Genomic DNA, 17322 nt, shown 5'->3' with positions numbered 1-17322 from the left:
ATTAATTGGGCTCTCCATCCATGTCCCCAAATCAAGAGAGGGCGCTGTCATATTAGTCGACAAGCTACATAACGTAACATAACCTGCACTGCGAGCTGATCATTAGTAGTTTAATCGTTCGTAACTTTCAAAGATCAAACGTGATGACTCATTTGATGCCATGCGCAAACTGTTTGTTGATTTGTTGCAGTTATAACAATAATAAATATGTTTGATAAAAAGCAAAATGAGTGATTCTTTTGTATTTTGTTTACTTTATGTATTGTTGTCGAAATCCATGATGTACACATTTTCAGTGATCAGAAATAAAATAAGGGTTCTTGTGTTGGTCAAGTTTGACTTTTGAATAGAACGCTTTTTTTTTTAAATTGGTGGCGTGTGTTCAGTTTCGTCTTTACATTAAAAAATGACTGTAGTCACGAACTTAATTATGATACTTCTTATCGACAATTAAAGAAAACAATGTCAGTTCCCTCTTTGTTATTCGATTTTCAGTTTTAATTTTTGAGTAGTGACCTATTACAAAAAAACACGAAAAAAGATGGTTTATAGTGGCTGGACACACAGACCACTATTACTGCCTCAATAGCAAAGTAATAAAATTCTCAATAGGAAAATAAAACTTTTAATGGTCCGACGTAACATGTTGAAATGTATTACAAATGTGCCACAAAAAAGCGACAAGTAAAGACATTTTCAAACTTAGAACTACATTTGCCTGCAAATACGCAGTATTGTACGTAGTGAACGTGGAAGAGTGCTTCCAGTATTAGGAAGACATTTTCGATTGTTCATGTTGCTAATTTTTGGGAGGGACAACACGTAAGGGAACATAGACTTGTAGGTTCCTACAAAGTGAGGGCGCTTGTCAATGAGCGCCGTGACAGACTCAGAATAAGTCGACTACGCAGCTAGCTTTCGAAATTGCAAATGTGCAAGGGCTGCATGCGCACGTGCACTACAACAATGACCCAATTGGAATCAAAAGAATTGCCTTAAGTGACGAGGAATTCATCCAACCAAAGAAAACAGTTCGAGCGAAAGATGCACAACGTAGGAACAACATGACGCCGAACCTATCATCCGCTAGGAATTTTACACCTAAAGAAAAGCAAACTTCAACCAGATCATCTTTATAATCATGCTTTTTATGACGTCTTTGAACTGTAACGGGCTTCGTAATATTATATTCATGAATGCATTACGTTTATCGTATGTCCAGGTGTTACCGTAGTGTAGCGGTTATCACGTGTGCCTCACACGCACAAGGTCCCCGGTTCGAGCCCGGGCGGTAACAAGTTGCTTTTGCCAGGATGTTAAGCTTGTGTCTTATTTTTCAGGCCTTGTTTCTATCTAAAATGTTGGTGGAGAGGACGGTGGGAGAGGTAAGTGGAGTAGGTTGGTCGGACACTCGGATAGCAGATGTCATATATAACGCACAGTGCAATCGAGGCCACAAATATGACCACAAAAGTTTGTTGTGTCCTGAGGGACATCGAGACGACCTGCAGGAGCATACCACAGAATCGAACCGAGTGGAGAGAATGGATGCACCCGATCCTGATCGATAATGAACGACCTCAAGATGAAAACCATGAATTTAACGATACGGAAGAAAATACCACTAAGACACCAACATAACAATCAGAAAACCAGAAAACTAACACAGATATACACGAAATGGAGAATGCAGCCCCTAAAACGCCGAGCACAGCACAATCGCTCTCAGGGGGGAAACAACATCAAACTAGAACTGCATTTGTCTGCAAATACACTCGGTATAGAAGTGCGCGTGGAAGGAGTGCTAACAGTATTAAGAAGAACTTGTGGATTGTTCATGGTGTTACTTTTTGGGCGGACAACACACCGGGGAGTATAGTCATGTAGGTACCTACAAAGTGAGGGCGCTTGTGAGTGAGCCCCGTGAGAGCCGTATATCTCTATATACGGCTCTGAGCCCCGTGAAAGGTTCATAATAGGTTTGCTACGAAGCAAGCCTCTGAAACTGCAAATATACAGAGACTATATGAAACTTTCAGTTTCAAAGTCCAGTCGTGTAGGTATCGTTCACTTGGCCAGTAATGCCAGTATTGAAACGCGCACGCGCACTACAATAAATATAGGATTTATGAACAGCGTTTTTTTTCTTCTAGAGATAGTGGCCATTTATATATCTACAGAACTGCTAAATCAGTATCTATAAAACACTGTACATGCATCTAATCATAAATATACAAAGTACAACACTTTACTCAGCCACCATAATGACAGGCTCCTATCAAGCACGAGATTGACTGTATACTACATGAAACGGCGTGCCCAGCTCGGGTATGAGCGAAAATTATATTGATATTGAGCAATAGGAGCAAATGAAATCCGTCCAAAGAGACTTTGTAGTTTATGATTGAGAATTTCCCGCTGTTTTGTTTTATCCACCCTCACCTCTGTAAATGTGGACAGCGGATAAGAGATAGAGACCGTACTATATGCATGGAGAGAGGAGTGTAAACACGGTAGCAGTGAATTTAACGTTGAGATCAGACAACAGAAAGAAACGAAACTCGTCAAAAGAGATTTAGTAATGTGACATCTAGAATTGTTCCGCTGTTCTATTTTCATCCACCCCCCCCCCACCACACCTCTATAAATGTGGACAGAGGATGAGCGAGAAGAGAAAAAGGGTGCAATGCTTGGAAGGAGGCAGGGTGAAGGACGCTTCGAAAAAGTGTGGCGGGTGCACAACATCAGAGGGGCATTTTCTCATTCCACGGGATGCCATTTACAAAAATAGCATGTACAGACTAAAATAAATAAATAATTAAAATAAAATATTAAAATTAATAAAGGCTTTAGATATCGAAAAGACAATTCTTCATCAAAGGGGCACATTTTATTTGCCAGTAGGGCACATTTGCTATTTTTGAAAAAAAAAGTGGGGGTGGGGCACGTGCCCCCAGTGTCCCCCGGCTCCTGCCCCCTGAAAGGAGGCATGTAACAAATGTAGCATTGATTATTACGTTTAAATTAGACAATAGGGACAAACGAAACACGTCAATAGAGATTGCGTAAAGTGTAATCGAGGAGTTTCCGCCGTATTATTTTATCCCTCCCCTCTTTAAATGTGGACAGCGGATAAGAGTTAGAGAGATAGAGCGGGGGTGGGGGTAGAGAGAATGTACAATATATGGTAAGGAGGGGTGTGCCCAGTGTGTCAACGAACGTTACGTCGTGATTACGTCGTGATGAGTATCACAGTAGCAAACAGATTTCGTCAAAAGAAGTTTCGTTAAAGTATCATCGAGAATGTTCTTCGGTTCTGATTTAACGCTCCTCCCTCTTTAAAAAGTCCACAAGAAGGACCGGAAAGTTCATGGCGAGTTATGGGAATGCGCGCAGCACAGCCTTTAGATGATACAAACTAGTAACTCAGCCATAACCTCCTTCACACATCGACAGCGTTTATTCCTTTTTGAAGACCCACCGTATATATGGAAACAATACCCTTTGTCCAACTAATTTCTTTGGGGTCAATTTGTATTACCTGATTTGTGTTGGCTGTGATTTTAGTTGGTTATATGAAGTCTAGCTATAATTATACAAGCGTTCTAAACTACAAATATTTGTTGAGGGGTCTTGTTGTTTACTATATATATTTTTAGCTCTACCATAATAACAGTTGCTACGAACGATATAGAAAGTCCATGGGAGATTAATTTGGGCTAACTGGGATAATCTTAACTCTATAGGTTTGTCGATGTGAACGCCGGTTGAAAATATGATAATATTGTGGTCTGGTGATAATCTATTTTCTTTTGATATCTACGCGTTTTCATATCACTCACTTCAAGGGTGATCGGGGTGGGGAGGAGGGGGAGGGGGAGGGTGGGGTTGCTTGGGCTTTACATACCCTAACAACAAAATACATTTTAAAACGGAAGCACACACAGTCTTATACACTTACTCTATGTGGAGTTAACCCTTCACATTACCCCCTCTCCCAAGAAGGAAACCAGCCTCCCCTAACCCACCCCTCACCCGCCCCCTTCCCTCCCTGATAAAAAAGAATATCGTACTACGACTACGGGACCGGTCTGCTTTGAAGTAGAATTAGGCCAACTTCCATACATATTGACAATGACCTCGTTATAACACAGCCTATATGATAACTTCGAACAATTTGACATGTCACCGCATAGGTCCCTAGCTTTAAAAACAAAACAAAAAAGGCACAGAAAAAAAATGTTAAGTATAAATGCATTACACTTTGTAAGGTCGGACCAATATTTCAACAGGCAGACTAGACTTGAAATCTGAAACATCTGTTGACATGTTAACATCAATAGAATAGCCTAGCTAATTGTACACAATTGAAAACAAACCACTAAGTCAGCTGGGATGGCTTTTATTGATAAACCATTGTTTGCCTTCCATGTGTAGAATTTGTCAAAAGTATTCATGCCCAGGGAAGCATAACGGTCATATCCTTACTGTACAATAGTACAATGCAGTAGGCCCTACGTTGAGTTCATGACAGCTTAGGTTGAACGTTCAACACGTCCACTGTGCGTTAGTAAACAAAAGAGTGTTTATTGTATAGGGCATTGGTACTTCACTCAGTACTTGGAACTGATTTTATCTTTTTACCGCTTTGATTGGAAGCCTTTTAATATTTTCTTTTATTGGAAACCTCACAGAATATCGACAAGTGTAGAATATCGCTTTGTGGAAGCGAAGGAGCGAGATACTTTTTAGTACGCCGTCTGGAACTTAAATCCCATTTTCTTATTTAATAACAGGAATATTGAAAACCCTATTTGCTATGATGATGCCTTTCAGACAACAGTGAGTGAATTGACAAAGTTTTTATAGTTGAAATGTGTGAATTCTTGACAAATGTTTGACACTTGTCTATCATTCTGCAGGCCAGTGCTACATTTTGCAAACAACATGTTTAATTATCAAGTGTAGAACGAAGGGTATAAGCCCCAGGGTTTATGATTTTAATATCTGTTTATCTACTTTTATGATTTGACCTTTAAACTATAAACAAACTTGAAATAGACCTGTCCCGGTCTTCAATTACCAATACTTTGCGCCAGTCCTGTAACTGTTTAACTTAAACTGTTGAAATTTGTTTTAACATTCTCCTCGGAATATGAAAACTCCAAAAGTAACTGATAGTTTACAGTTCGATACAGTTACAATTGACTGTTACAATTTACAGTTGAGGTATCGTTAAAGCAATCTATTAAACGGGACAGTGGCTGAAATCCTTGTTCACATTTGAAACTTTATAAACAACGAAAGGAGCGACTTATTGACTTTACTTATGGAAGGACAATCTGCATGTAAGTATATATATATATACACTGATGTTATACAACACATATGGTGTTGAAGGGTGTGTGGAAGGGGGGGGGGGGGTGGCAAGCGAGGATCGGGAACGGAGACTAATGAGTGCTATGGTATTGCGTGCCGGTGGTGTTAAGTGAGTCAGCAGTAAGAGTTCGTCTGCCAATATAAACATAAAAAATAATAATTAATAAATCGAGCCCCGATCATAATTCCAAATAATCAAAATAAAATCCAGAATTGAACGGCAGATGTATATCGAGGTGAAAGCACACGAGAATTATAGCTTTTTTTAAAAAATAAGACCCTACTTAACACCACTATCCCTCCAATAGGGGCGCAATCACGTATACTTCTGTCGGAGGGGGGGGGGGGGGGTTGTAGCCCTCCAGAATAATGTCATCGAGTCTTAGCTACTTACAAGAATGTAACACAAAATCCTCGTGTACAATACAATTAAGCATATCACATGAAGGCCCCTATCTGTTACAACCTAAACAGTCGAAAAGTCTTCAATCTTGTTTCTATAGTTGCAAACTTTAGCACCATTTGCACCTAAGCACCCTATATTTTTAATTTTTTTTTTATTAAACCCAATACCTCGATGAGTTAACATTTCAATTACTAAAATAGTAGGTACCCCTTGGCCTCCCTCCCCCCCCCTACAACGAGCCGAATTTAGAGAAATCGCTCTTTTATATTGCCAGTATATTCAAGCATCTCAATTGCTATTTAAGATTATCAATTGAACGAGCCGGGTTGGAGGCTGAAGGGGGGGGGGGCTAACGGGGGAGGGGAGGAAGTGGGTGTTATGATATAAGGTAAGACGTATGCGGAATGATTTGCACAGTCAATGGTTACCTTATCCCCTAATGGATCAGGTAATACTATATATGCATGTTAAATTGTTCCGTTATACACACACTTCAGAGAAATGTAGGTCCTTTTTGCATTTTGTTATCAGTTTTGTATTAATTTGCATCCATGTCGGACGAGTTTTGCGAAGCAGGCCCTAACGCAGGCCCTTAGAATATTTTAATATAATATGAGTAAGGGGTGATGGTGTGTGTGTGTATGGGGGGGGGGTCAACTAGTTTAGTATGGCCAATGCGTATCATTGGTTCGTAACTTGTGTGTTAGCTCAGTTGTTAGGAGTGTTAGCTCAGTTGTTAACGCCGGTGCCTTTCAATGATAAGGTCCCCGGTTCGAGTCACTCCAAGATTAGTGTAAGTCGTCCAGTTACAGAGTTGTTGACAATTGACAATTCATAATCATGGACCTTAAATATGATTCTAAAAGACTGACTTTGGTCAGCTTGCGGCTTTGATAAGCCAATGAGGCTTCTTCGCGAGTTCCTGCTTGCAAGATGATCTTAAATACATACATATACATAGGCCTACAACTTGCGAAGTTAAAGCCGCTATGCCGCTACAACGATGTGTATTTGTTTGGCAAAATGGGTTATAGGGGTTCATAGTAAACATGGCCAATGGATCAATAATGCGAACGGAACGGTCCCCGTTATATCGATTCGTCCTTGGTACTAACAGCTAACCGCTATAGTTATAACTATTAAAGAGAACTATGAATACAAATAATGAAAGAAAAGATACATGTAGGCTATACAATGTAGGTGTGTGCCTTAAGGGTATTACCTTCGATTAGCCTCCTAAAACTATGTCTGTACATGGGCTCTTATAAACCAATTCACATAAACACCAATCGTGTGTTAATTCTTGTAAGTATACACACTAAGATTAATTGTGTATAATTCTGTTACGGCCAGTTGAGACTTGGACTTTGATCGTTGTCGGTTTAATTGATGGTGTTTTTGTAGACTCAGAGGGTATTTTACAAACTTTCAGTTCCAACATATTAAGCCACAGTAGGCAGCTATATCTATTTGGTTAAGCCGTTAATACATTTGGCAAAGCCTTTGTTTTGGGGATTTGGTAACTTTACGAAGTTTGCGAGAAAGTTGTTCCTTTTTATTAAGGTATGTATCAATGATTTTCTTTACCGTCGACCTAATGGTAACCATGCAGTTCGTGTTATTATTGTGATTGTCTAAATTGGACCTTGACCGATCGGATCATCATTTGAAAGACAATATACTAGTAAAGCTTAGCCTCGTAGATCATCGCCATTGAATTGTAACCAAATAATTAAAATTAATTAATTAATTAAATAAATAAACAGTAGAAATTTATTCCTACTTTCATGACGTCAAAACAGCTCCCGGAGTCAACCATTTTTAAAAAGAAATTTATCTTTGCTCATTTTATTTAAATATGATAGTTAACTTCATAGTTTCTTTAAAATGGCACCAAAAAGAAATAGCATTGTTCGATACAGGTGGAAAATGTAAACAGTGGGATGACGAACTTCCTTATCGGTTTCGAACCCATGCAATCAGAGCCCATATCCTAGATGGTTAGGGATCTGCATGTAAAGCGGGAGGCCCCGGTGGCGGCTGGTGTTTTACTGTTCTGGATTTTCACTACACTACAGCTCTGTTGGCAATACGTCACTCTATTTCAATGAGCTAAATTCACTCCTTTTATAGAGTAATCATCTTGAACAATCTCAAAGAGTGAAATTTCACTCTTTTTTTGTTATACTGGGTATATTAGTTTAACGCTTATATGTATGCAGTTGTCGTAATATAGTAGACGGTAGTGCGTCTCTTCAGAATGGAATATATTATAACCATAGGCGCTTGAGCCCAATTTGGAGGGGTGGGGTTGTAACGACTTGCCCGAAAAATATAACCAACAGTTTTTGGCGCGCTTCGTGCGCATTTCACCCGTAAATGTGCATATCATATAGGTATGCATCAGTTATTACACCGTACGCCAATGACATACAATCATTTTCCGTGTTATAACCCTACCATATTGGTTATTATTATTGGGAAAGTCGTTACAATAATAATGATAAGAAAAATATGTTTAACCATTGAAAAACACATTGCAAATTATTTTTCTTTCAGTAGGTGCCCGAAAACTTCTCAGCATATTGCCCGAATTTTCACAAAGAAAAATGGTTGGTTGGGGGGCGGGGGGGGGGGCTGCAGCCCCGCCTCCTACGCCTATGATTCTAACACACGTTTATGCGAAGGATATATCCTAACAACTAATATAATAAGGTTAACGTGTTGTTTTAGAAATAGATATATAATTGAATATTCATGTGAGACTGCAAGTATACCTCTTACAATTGACCACATAAACTTCAACCTATTTACCTAAAGTAATTTTGCCAATAACATGATTTTGTACACAAATGTTTTTTTTTTGTACTTTTGCTTCCAGTTCAACATTCAACATAATCTAATCGAAATATCGTCAGTGACGTGGGTTGATTTCGTCATGATGACCAGCCAATCACCAAGTCCAGAATCAATACGTAATCTCTTCGAAGCCTGTGATTTGGATAATAACGGATACATTGAACGTACAGAGCTGGCGTCCGTCTGTGGTGAACTTAACGCAGATGAACTGCATAATGTATTCGTGGTATGCACCGTTTGACTTTCTTCTACGTAAACATGATTAAAATATAATAATAATAATAATATTATTATATATATATATTTTTTTTTTTTGGGGGGGGGGGGGTATGCTTGCACTATTTCTATTAAATAAGTTCCAGCTTTAAACGGTAGTCTTAAATGATTCCACCGGATCCTTGTATTAGTCAAAAAAAATGTCAGATAATTAAACGATTTATTAAAATTCATATGACCTTATAATAATTTCGACTTTCTTATGTTGATTACCTGAAAAATCGACAAAAGCAGAGACATTTTGACAACGAGTTCTTTTATTCGTTTTTTTTTCTCGAAATGTCAATAATATGCTCCAATTCAAAATCTCAAGTTCAATCCGTGCCAGCTTAAAAAAATTGAAACTACTTTTTTTTTTCTGGGGGAGAACCGCGACCCCTTTTCACCACTGATAGACAGTTTGACTTTATTACGGTACACAATAACCGCCATTTGCATACAACTTTACTGAATTAAATATAAGATGTTATACAGCTTTAATGTACCTAGTGAAAGTTAAAATCGATGTATGGAAGTTGGAAGTTTCCGTGACAAAAACATGACGCATCTGTTTTCTTGTCAATTCCCGAGCGCAACTTTTTGGTTAAAAATTGATTTACTTAAGTCATGAAAACGTCAAACAATGTTGGTATATTAAAAAAAAAAAAAAAAAAAAAAGCAGATAAAAAAAAGGAAGCACTCGGTGAAGGTCTGCTGTGTATTGCGTCATATGTTTCGCAGAAATAACTCCAATTTGATGACGTGTCGGTTACGTTGTTTCATAGAATATTGTTTATCGTTCCGTCGTAATACCGCGTCCGTAACACCTTCCGTAACACAAATACAAGTTAACAGTACGTAGGCATTATACGCTGTTCGACTTCCGTCCTCGTTAAACCGTAATAGCACCCGAATAACCCACCCTGTATGGTTACTCTTCAAGACAAAACCCGACTAATCAATGGGGAAGTATTGTGTCGTATCAAGAGACTAAAACAGCAGCGATATTATCAATATGTAGAAGTTTTGTTCCCATGATGAAATAACACACGTCATGTACGTTGTCTATACACATGTTACATATATACATATCGCTAAATATTTCTAATTTGCCTTGAGAAGTGGGGGAAGGGGACATGACCCGTTCTCTTGTCTTTGCTGGCCAGCCCGCTACAGCCAGCTACAGCCCGTTACAGCCCGCTACAGCCCGCTACAGCTCGCTACTGCCCGCTACCGCTCGCTACAGTCCGATACAGTCCGCTACAGCCCGCTACAGTCCGCTACAGTCCGCTACAGCCCGCTACAGCCCGCTACAGCCTGCTACAGCCCGCTACAGCCCTCTACAGCGCACAATTTTGTATCGTTTATGCGGGGCCTGAAACGTAAACATTCTAAATGCTATATTTGTTAATAAAATATAATAATAATAATATTCTACAATCCGCCCCTGTTTCAGAAGTTTAAATATATCGTCAAATATTTAAACATTTTTATTTCTCAGCGGTAAGAGTGGAATAAGTCAGGATAGGAAGATATTAAAAAAATGAATTCGTTAACAAACTTCTAAATATCATACAGTTTGTGTGGCGTAATAACCGTGTAGCAGCAGGGGCATGGTAATGTCCTTGAACGGGCCATGAGGCGACATATTTTGTGGGATCACGCCATTGATTGTCATTTACGTCAATATTGTCAATTGTTCTGCTATTGTAGTTTGAACTTGAGATTCAACAGCTGTTGATATTCATCTCTCTGTCCTGTCAAATTGATAATTTATGTATCATTTTATCAAATATTGATTGATAACAAGTTATTACTAATGTACGAATTCCTATTGTAGTTTGACTCCTTACAGGCATGTTTCATTATTTAACCCGTATCAGTGTACTTTTTGTTTTCACGTTTAAAGTAGATTATAAACTGAATTAGATTTGAACACCAATAAAAACAATGAGTTCACGTAAACAGTTATTGGTAAACAATAGATATGTTGTATTTACTTCACGCCTTTCTCTCCTGTCTCCTGGCAACAGTTTGTAGCGCGTTGGCACAGCGCCCCCACTGACCCACTTCCGGGTTAAATAAGGACCATTTCTTCTTCTCATCGTATCTTCTGAAGCAAAGCCCCCGCAGAATTTTCATCGGTATAAGAATCGCTTTGGGTTTGAGTGATTCTTATAGTATGCCTGACGATGATCACACAGTCACAGTCCCGATGCAAGGGGACTGGGGTTGAGAGCGGATCAGTCGTTTGGTACTTTGGGTTTCGTGCCCAGGTTCTTTCCTGGGCGACCTCTTCTTAAAAAGTAGTACGCTTGTGATCTAAGAGTTCTGACAGAAGTTTGACAAGTCTGTGATTTTCAAAGCACTGTCTAAGCATCCTTTGGAATTGTCCGAGTTTTTTGTTTCATGGACATTTTGGTTAGGTGCAACATGTCGTGTTCAACAATAATGCTTAAATTCGAGACAGATGTTCACAAATTGACTTTCCTATTGAGATATTGTTAATAACGTACCCCGTCCGCCACCCACATTCCTCCTACTCACACTCATATTCAAATATGCTTTAGACGGGGCGGGGAGGGGGTGGGGGTGAGATCAAGAGTGGTTCTCAGTAACTATTACCTGGACTTGTTAAGTGCTTTATATACAGCTGTCCTGGAAGGCACGGAATCAAATGCTTACCAACCGAAATATATTTTAGCAGGTTCAGGGAGTTTAGATGATGGGGTTATGTTATAATGAAATGTCCAGAATGCGCAAAATAAATGTTATAATTTCTACTGGATCATTATAACAAGAAGTGTTGCACAAGCTTAATGATGGACATGGTTATGACTTCCGATATTAATGATGAGATCATGAGAGTAATGGATATTTTATTTTGAATGATATAGTATAAATCTCGGAAAAACTGTGTGATGAGTGTTTGTATAAATCGATTTATTGCTGTTGATTTGACCGATGAATAGATGGGTGGGTGGCTGGATGGATGGGTGGGTGGATGGAGGAGGGAGGTAGGGATAGAGCTAGGGATAAAGGGAGGGTGGTAAGGATGGAGGGAGAGTCATGATTGGTTGTATGGAGTGCGGGAGGGAGGGAGGAAGATCGGGAAGGATTGATGGCGGTAGGGAGGGAGGGAGGGAGGGAGGGACGGAGAGAGGGAAGCTGGGGGTGAAGATGTGAGTGAGGGAGGGAAGCTACCTATCCTCTTTTTTTTTTTGTTCATTTTTAACCACCATATATACTCAGGATACTTGTATTTAAATTTCCTTTTAAGAATTGTATGTATTCATATTGCGAACATGTAATTTACCAAATTTAGTAATATAATAAACTAAACAAATCACGACAATTCAAATTAATCAAATCAAATATGATTTCCATGATGTCGAATTGTTAAACGACTTTTATAATAAACCGTTGAAATGTTGTCTCCATTTCGTTTCCCACCAGGCCCTTGATCGAGATGAAGATGGCCGGATAAGTTTGGATGATTTTTCGGATGGTTTTCAGAGTGTCAGTGATACTCTTCTTGCTGTCTCCATCAGGAGGAAGAGACAGCAACAGAAAGAAAACGGACATCAATCCGAAACAATCGAATCATTCCTGGGAAAACTGGATCAGTCGTTTGATCTCATTTCTGTCAAATGGTAAGATCTTATATCTCCTATAACAAGATATCTGAAACAATCACTTATTACAGGGAAGATTGTCATTTTATTTTTCCTTTTGGCAAATATATTCAAAATGTGTTTTTTTTTTTTTTTTGCGTTTTGTTTTGTTTACTTGTTTGTTTCTATTGAACTATTTCATTTGGGGGGGGGGGGGGACACAGCTTGTAGTCCGAAAAACAATGCGGATGATTGGACTCTACTTTAAAATGAATGCAGTCAATGCACCTCTGAGACGAACTGGTATGCACAACATTTTGGTTACCATTTAAGTGAGTGAGAAATTAACTACAAACCCCCCCCAAAAAAAAAAAAACAAACAAACAAACAAACAAGGAGCCCTTCGACTACGTATCGCCTGACTATTAGTGTCATATTAGTATTAATCACATATATAATTACGCTCACTGTTGTAAGCGTAAATCTTATGTTTTACAGTGCACGAAAGCTTATGCTATCGACTAGCATCGATTTTTTTTCTCTTCAAAATCATTTCAAACAGCTTAAATAGGCCCAATTCAGTAACATCTAATGAGACAAGTACGTATTGCATTCATATATTCCACGTACAGTAAGTGTATATCATGCAGACAAACGCATGCACACCCTACATAACTATATATATATATATATATATATATATATATATATTTATATATATATATATATATATATATCAATATTTTCCAAGTGGATCAACAACAACAGCCAAAACAAGTAGGCCATTATTGTCATGCATACTTCCTATATACGTTGTACGGATGTATGTTATAATTGCATATTACTTCAAACTGTGTCAGAAACTACAATTGAGTCTTTTGACCGTGCAATAAATCCCCAAACCACCTGCCTTCAATTCGCAGAAACCAATTAAAATTAAACTATGCATATTTTTTTTCGTGTGATATGACATCCATCTGCATATTACCACTCTGTATATTGCTATATATATAGGCCTATATAAATATATATATATATATATATGTACACGTATAAATCTAATATCATGCTAGTATTTAAACAACGCTTGGTCTATCGAAGAATAATGTGCACCTGTTGGTGATGTGACGTCATATTCGCAAACAATCGTTTATAACACCTTTGGACTTTTTTAATTACCGGGTAGTCATCTACGCATGCGTGAGTCTTTCACAGCTGTGTATAGCTCACTGGCGTAAAATAAACGTCCCCTTCTTCGCGGCTTTTCATACTGCTCGGTACAGCATTGGGCAGCGTACAACGTTACGTGCTGCAGAGAGAACTAAACTACAGCCCCTGCCAAAGCCTGCAGGTGTCAACATATCGGAAAAGTTTGAAGGAGAATATTGATAGAAAATATGACACCTCTTTGAAATGAATTCCCATAATTGACAGTGGGATATAGGCTGGGCTGTTTTGTTCGGACTGTAGTCTACGACGTGGAACTTGCATAGTAAAATCACGTTATTGCGGATACTCTATTTGTTATCTCATTAGCACCACGGGCGTTTAACTGAACTTTGAACCACATCGCGGATGTAATAAAACAACTCTATCAACGTTTATCCAAGTTCTTTCCTGTATACTTTACCACTGGAATTTATTCGGAATACATAAACGCAACATTGCTCAACAGCTATTTTCTTCTCCTGTTATATCTGTAACATTGTTTTCTATAGGATATCGTTTGTTCAGTCAACGGTAGCACCACGTACACACAATACCTAATGATGTAGGCCTACGTGATTGTTCAATATCTAAATGTCTTCCAGTGGAAAGTGTGTGTGAGCCTAGTCTTCCGTTGAATAATATCCAGTCTTTCACTTTTTTGACAACCCTGTTCTGTATTATTTTGCGTCTTTCAAGTAATATATTGTCAGTACAGTTGTCGCCTGGGGTATGTCTCACCATACTCCAAACATTTTACGTCATATAGTAAAAGTATATTACATTTTCAAAGATCCTTCGATGTATGTATAATGATAATGATCTTTCATACAAACCGACTGCTGGTTACGAATTATTAAATACCAAACTATGACTTCATCGTGTTATACTGATGGTATTACCAAATCATAGAATTTCAAAAAGAAGCTAGTAGAAGTTTCCAATCACCACGCATGCAGCTATTCTAGATAGTGATTTATACGTTATCAGTGAACAGTGTTATTTCCAGTTTCTGAAGAAAGTAAAGTATTCTATCTTTCTCAAAAATTACCATTGATAGATTTTGTGTTTATTGTTGAAATATTCTCTACCAGTTTTCATGCAAATTAAGTCAATGAAACTTCGTTAATATGAACTACAGTCAAAACATTACAACCACGCAATATTGTAAGAAGGAAGTTAGACAGATCTCAATACGCATTGCGAAAGAAAAAATCGACATAGAAAACTTATTCTGAACCTTTTAAAATTTGTATCTTTTGATGATAAACAAAGTGACCAAAAATACATCAACTTGGGTAGAAGATGGAGCTTAAAGGTGGATGAAGAAATCTTTTCTGTCTCATTATTGACGGAGCTAAAAAAAAAGCTAAAGAAACAAGGAAACGATCAACCAAAATGGACATCATTGACAGCGAAAAGATCCAGCAGTTATTCACCGCTTGCGATATCAATGGAAGTGGTTTTATCGAACTGGAGGACCTCCGTGAGCTCTGTAGTGACCTGTCCATAGATGACGGTGAACTAGAGGACGTATTCGAACAACTGGACCAAAATGGAGACGGTAAAATATCCTCGAGAGAATTCGCGGACGGCTTTACAGAAGTTCAAAGGTTGTTCGCGAAGAGAGCACGAACAACGACGCCGAGGAATTTCGGTGTCGTACCCGGTCTGACATCTGGCGCTACACCCTCTGAGAAGGCATGGGAGAGCTACGCCCACAGTGTAGGTCCCGCTATCTACGCTGTCCCTGGGTGAGCAAAATAGGAATTATATAGTCGGCAGTAATTGCCGGCTTTAATAAAAGGAACCAAGTCTTAGTTGTTGACAAAACAACTAAATTTGCCATTCCCCAACTAAGTATTAAATTGATTACACCCCCTCCATAATAATAATTATAAATAAAATAAACGATTTCACCGTTGGAAACAGATACAAATCATACGATCAACATATCAACAGATTCATAAAGAGGTAACATGCAGTAATTACTGTCACTCTTAAAGTTTTGTACCACAGTAAAAGCTGGATCGTGCTGATAAATATGATTAATCGGTAGCATGTGCTATTAAGATTACAGTAAGAACTGAGGATATGAGTAATCCCAATAAGTTGTTGGGATTACACATATCCTCAGTTCTTACTATATACCTAATAGCCCTACCACTGATTTATAGCACGATCCAGTAGATACTGTGGTACAACACTTTCAGATTTACAGTAGTTACAGTCGCTCCCTCTATGGGCACAACAGTGCGCTACATCCACGCATCTCATTGAGGAGGCGTCGAATAGGGCGCAGCTTTCTTATACAAGTTATGTCACAGTTTCCCGTTTACACGCGTGGGTGATGAGAGAGTATTTGCGATTGAATTGTCTTGCCCTGGTCTGGATTCAAACCTTCATGGTAAAGCCATTGTTTTAACCACATGGTCAAAACGCCCTATTCATTTCATAAATCGCATTAAGCTCTTACTTACATCCACAGTGTGTAAAACGCAATGTTGTTTGTCGATTCCGGAGGTTTTGTAACAGTCCTGGACAAGATTCAATGCTGAGTCAAAGGTCATCCGAACCCAAAGTGACTGATCTCATTATTAGATATTCAACGGCCTTTTTACTTTCGGTATTTTGAGTTGAATCAGAGCTCCGCTCCACTGAAGCGCAACATTTCAAACTCTCGAGATTAAACTATGATCCCTTCCTTTAAATAATATTAAAAAAAAACCCATAAAACTCATCATCAGTAATATTGATACCAGTCACCTCCACCACCCCCTCACCCACTCTCACCCCTTTCACCTCAATTATTTACCATTATTTATTTTTGAATTTTATTTCCTTCTGGAGATCAGGTGATTTAGTCATGTTCAGAGTCACTCTCCACTTTACATTTCGAGCGAAATTATATATTCCTGTATACTTTCTTTCGATCTAGTTTGTCATACTGTTAAATCGAAGTATAAATATGATTCATCACAGACCGATCCAGTCCAGTTCTAAAACGAAAATGTAAAAATAACCGCGGGTTATTTTTACCTTATATTACCATCAAACATATTCATCGTTACGTGAAATGATAATAAAGACCACGGAAACAGACTTTTCGCGAGAGGGAGGTAGGGGATACAACCCTGGGACAGGGGTCACAACCCTGGGGCAGGGGTCAATTAGGGGGCTCGGAGTCAATAAGTGGAAACATTATATCATATTCTCATTTTCTTAATATACTTAACGAAAATTGATGACTTATTAGAAGGGGAGTGGGGGAGGGGAGACGGCAACATAAATATCCGTCAAGGGATGGACCCCTCGACGTCCCTACTGATAGCCAAAAGTACATCAAATTGTTACTAAATACCGCGATATTGAACGTCTATCTTCTCGAATCTGTTGAAATATTCACGGCAACATTATTAGACGATAAGTAAATATCACAGAATCATCCGTATATAATGGTTTAATTTACTTATAGTGGTAAGTATTATAATATGTGGGTATGATTTGCGTTTTGATTCAACATATAAATGGTTTGTCATTATTGATGTGTTTCATTGTAACCATGTCAACGGTGTTTATTTTGCTCATCTGATTATTGTTAAA

The 17322-nt window shown here is 38.5% G+C and overlaps 1 protein-coding gene and 1 non-coding gene across 10 annotated transcripts in view; both read left to right on the top strand.

Moving 5' to 3' along the window:
- Positions 1–1224: 1224 nt before the first annotated feature.
- Trnav-cac (transfer RNA valine (anticodon CAC)) lies at positions 1225–1297 on the top strand. Its single transcript has one exon. It is a non-coding gene; the product is annotated as a tRNA-Val (tRNA).
- A 3164-nt stretch (positions 1298–4461) lies between these two features.
- The window catches only part of LOC139982856 (ras and EF-hand domain-containing protein-like), a 45701-nt gene continuing 32840 nt past the window's right edge, over positions 4462–17322 (top strand). For 5 of the 9 annotated variants that reach the window (XM_071995984.1, XM_071995990.1, XM_071995985.1 and 2 more), the window contains exons 1-3: positions 7031–7090; positions 8667–8870; positions 12356–12552. In XM_071995984.1, the coding sequence (XP_071852085.1) occupies positions 7040–7090; positions 8667–8870; positions 12356–12552 (452 nt within the window). In that variant the 5' untranslated portion in view covers positions 7031–7039. Of the gene's footprint in view, positions 5349–7030; positions 7091–8666; positions 8871–12355; positions 12553–13743; positions 15474–17322 lie in introns of those variants that run through there. The other 4 variants (XM_071995991.1, XM_071995986.1, XM_071995988.1 and 1 more) reach the window with 3 other exon arrangements.

The sequence above is a fragment of the Apostichopus japonicus genome, chromosome 16 (genome assembly GCF_037975245.1).
Source record: "Apostichopus japonicus isolate 1M-3 chromosome 16, ASM3797524v1, whole genome shotgun sequence".
NCBI classification, from domain to species: Eukaryota; Metazoa; Echinodermata; class Holothuroidea; order Aspidochirotida; family Stichopodidae; genus Apostichopus; species Apostichopus japonicus.
This window is presented reverse-complemented; position numbering and strand designations above follow the sequence as displayed.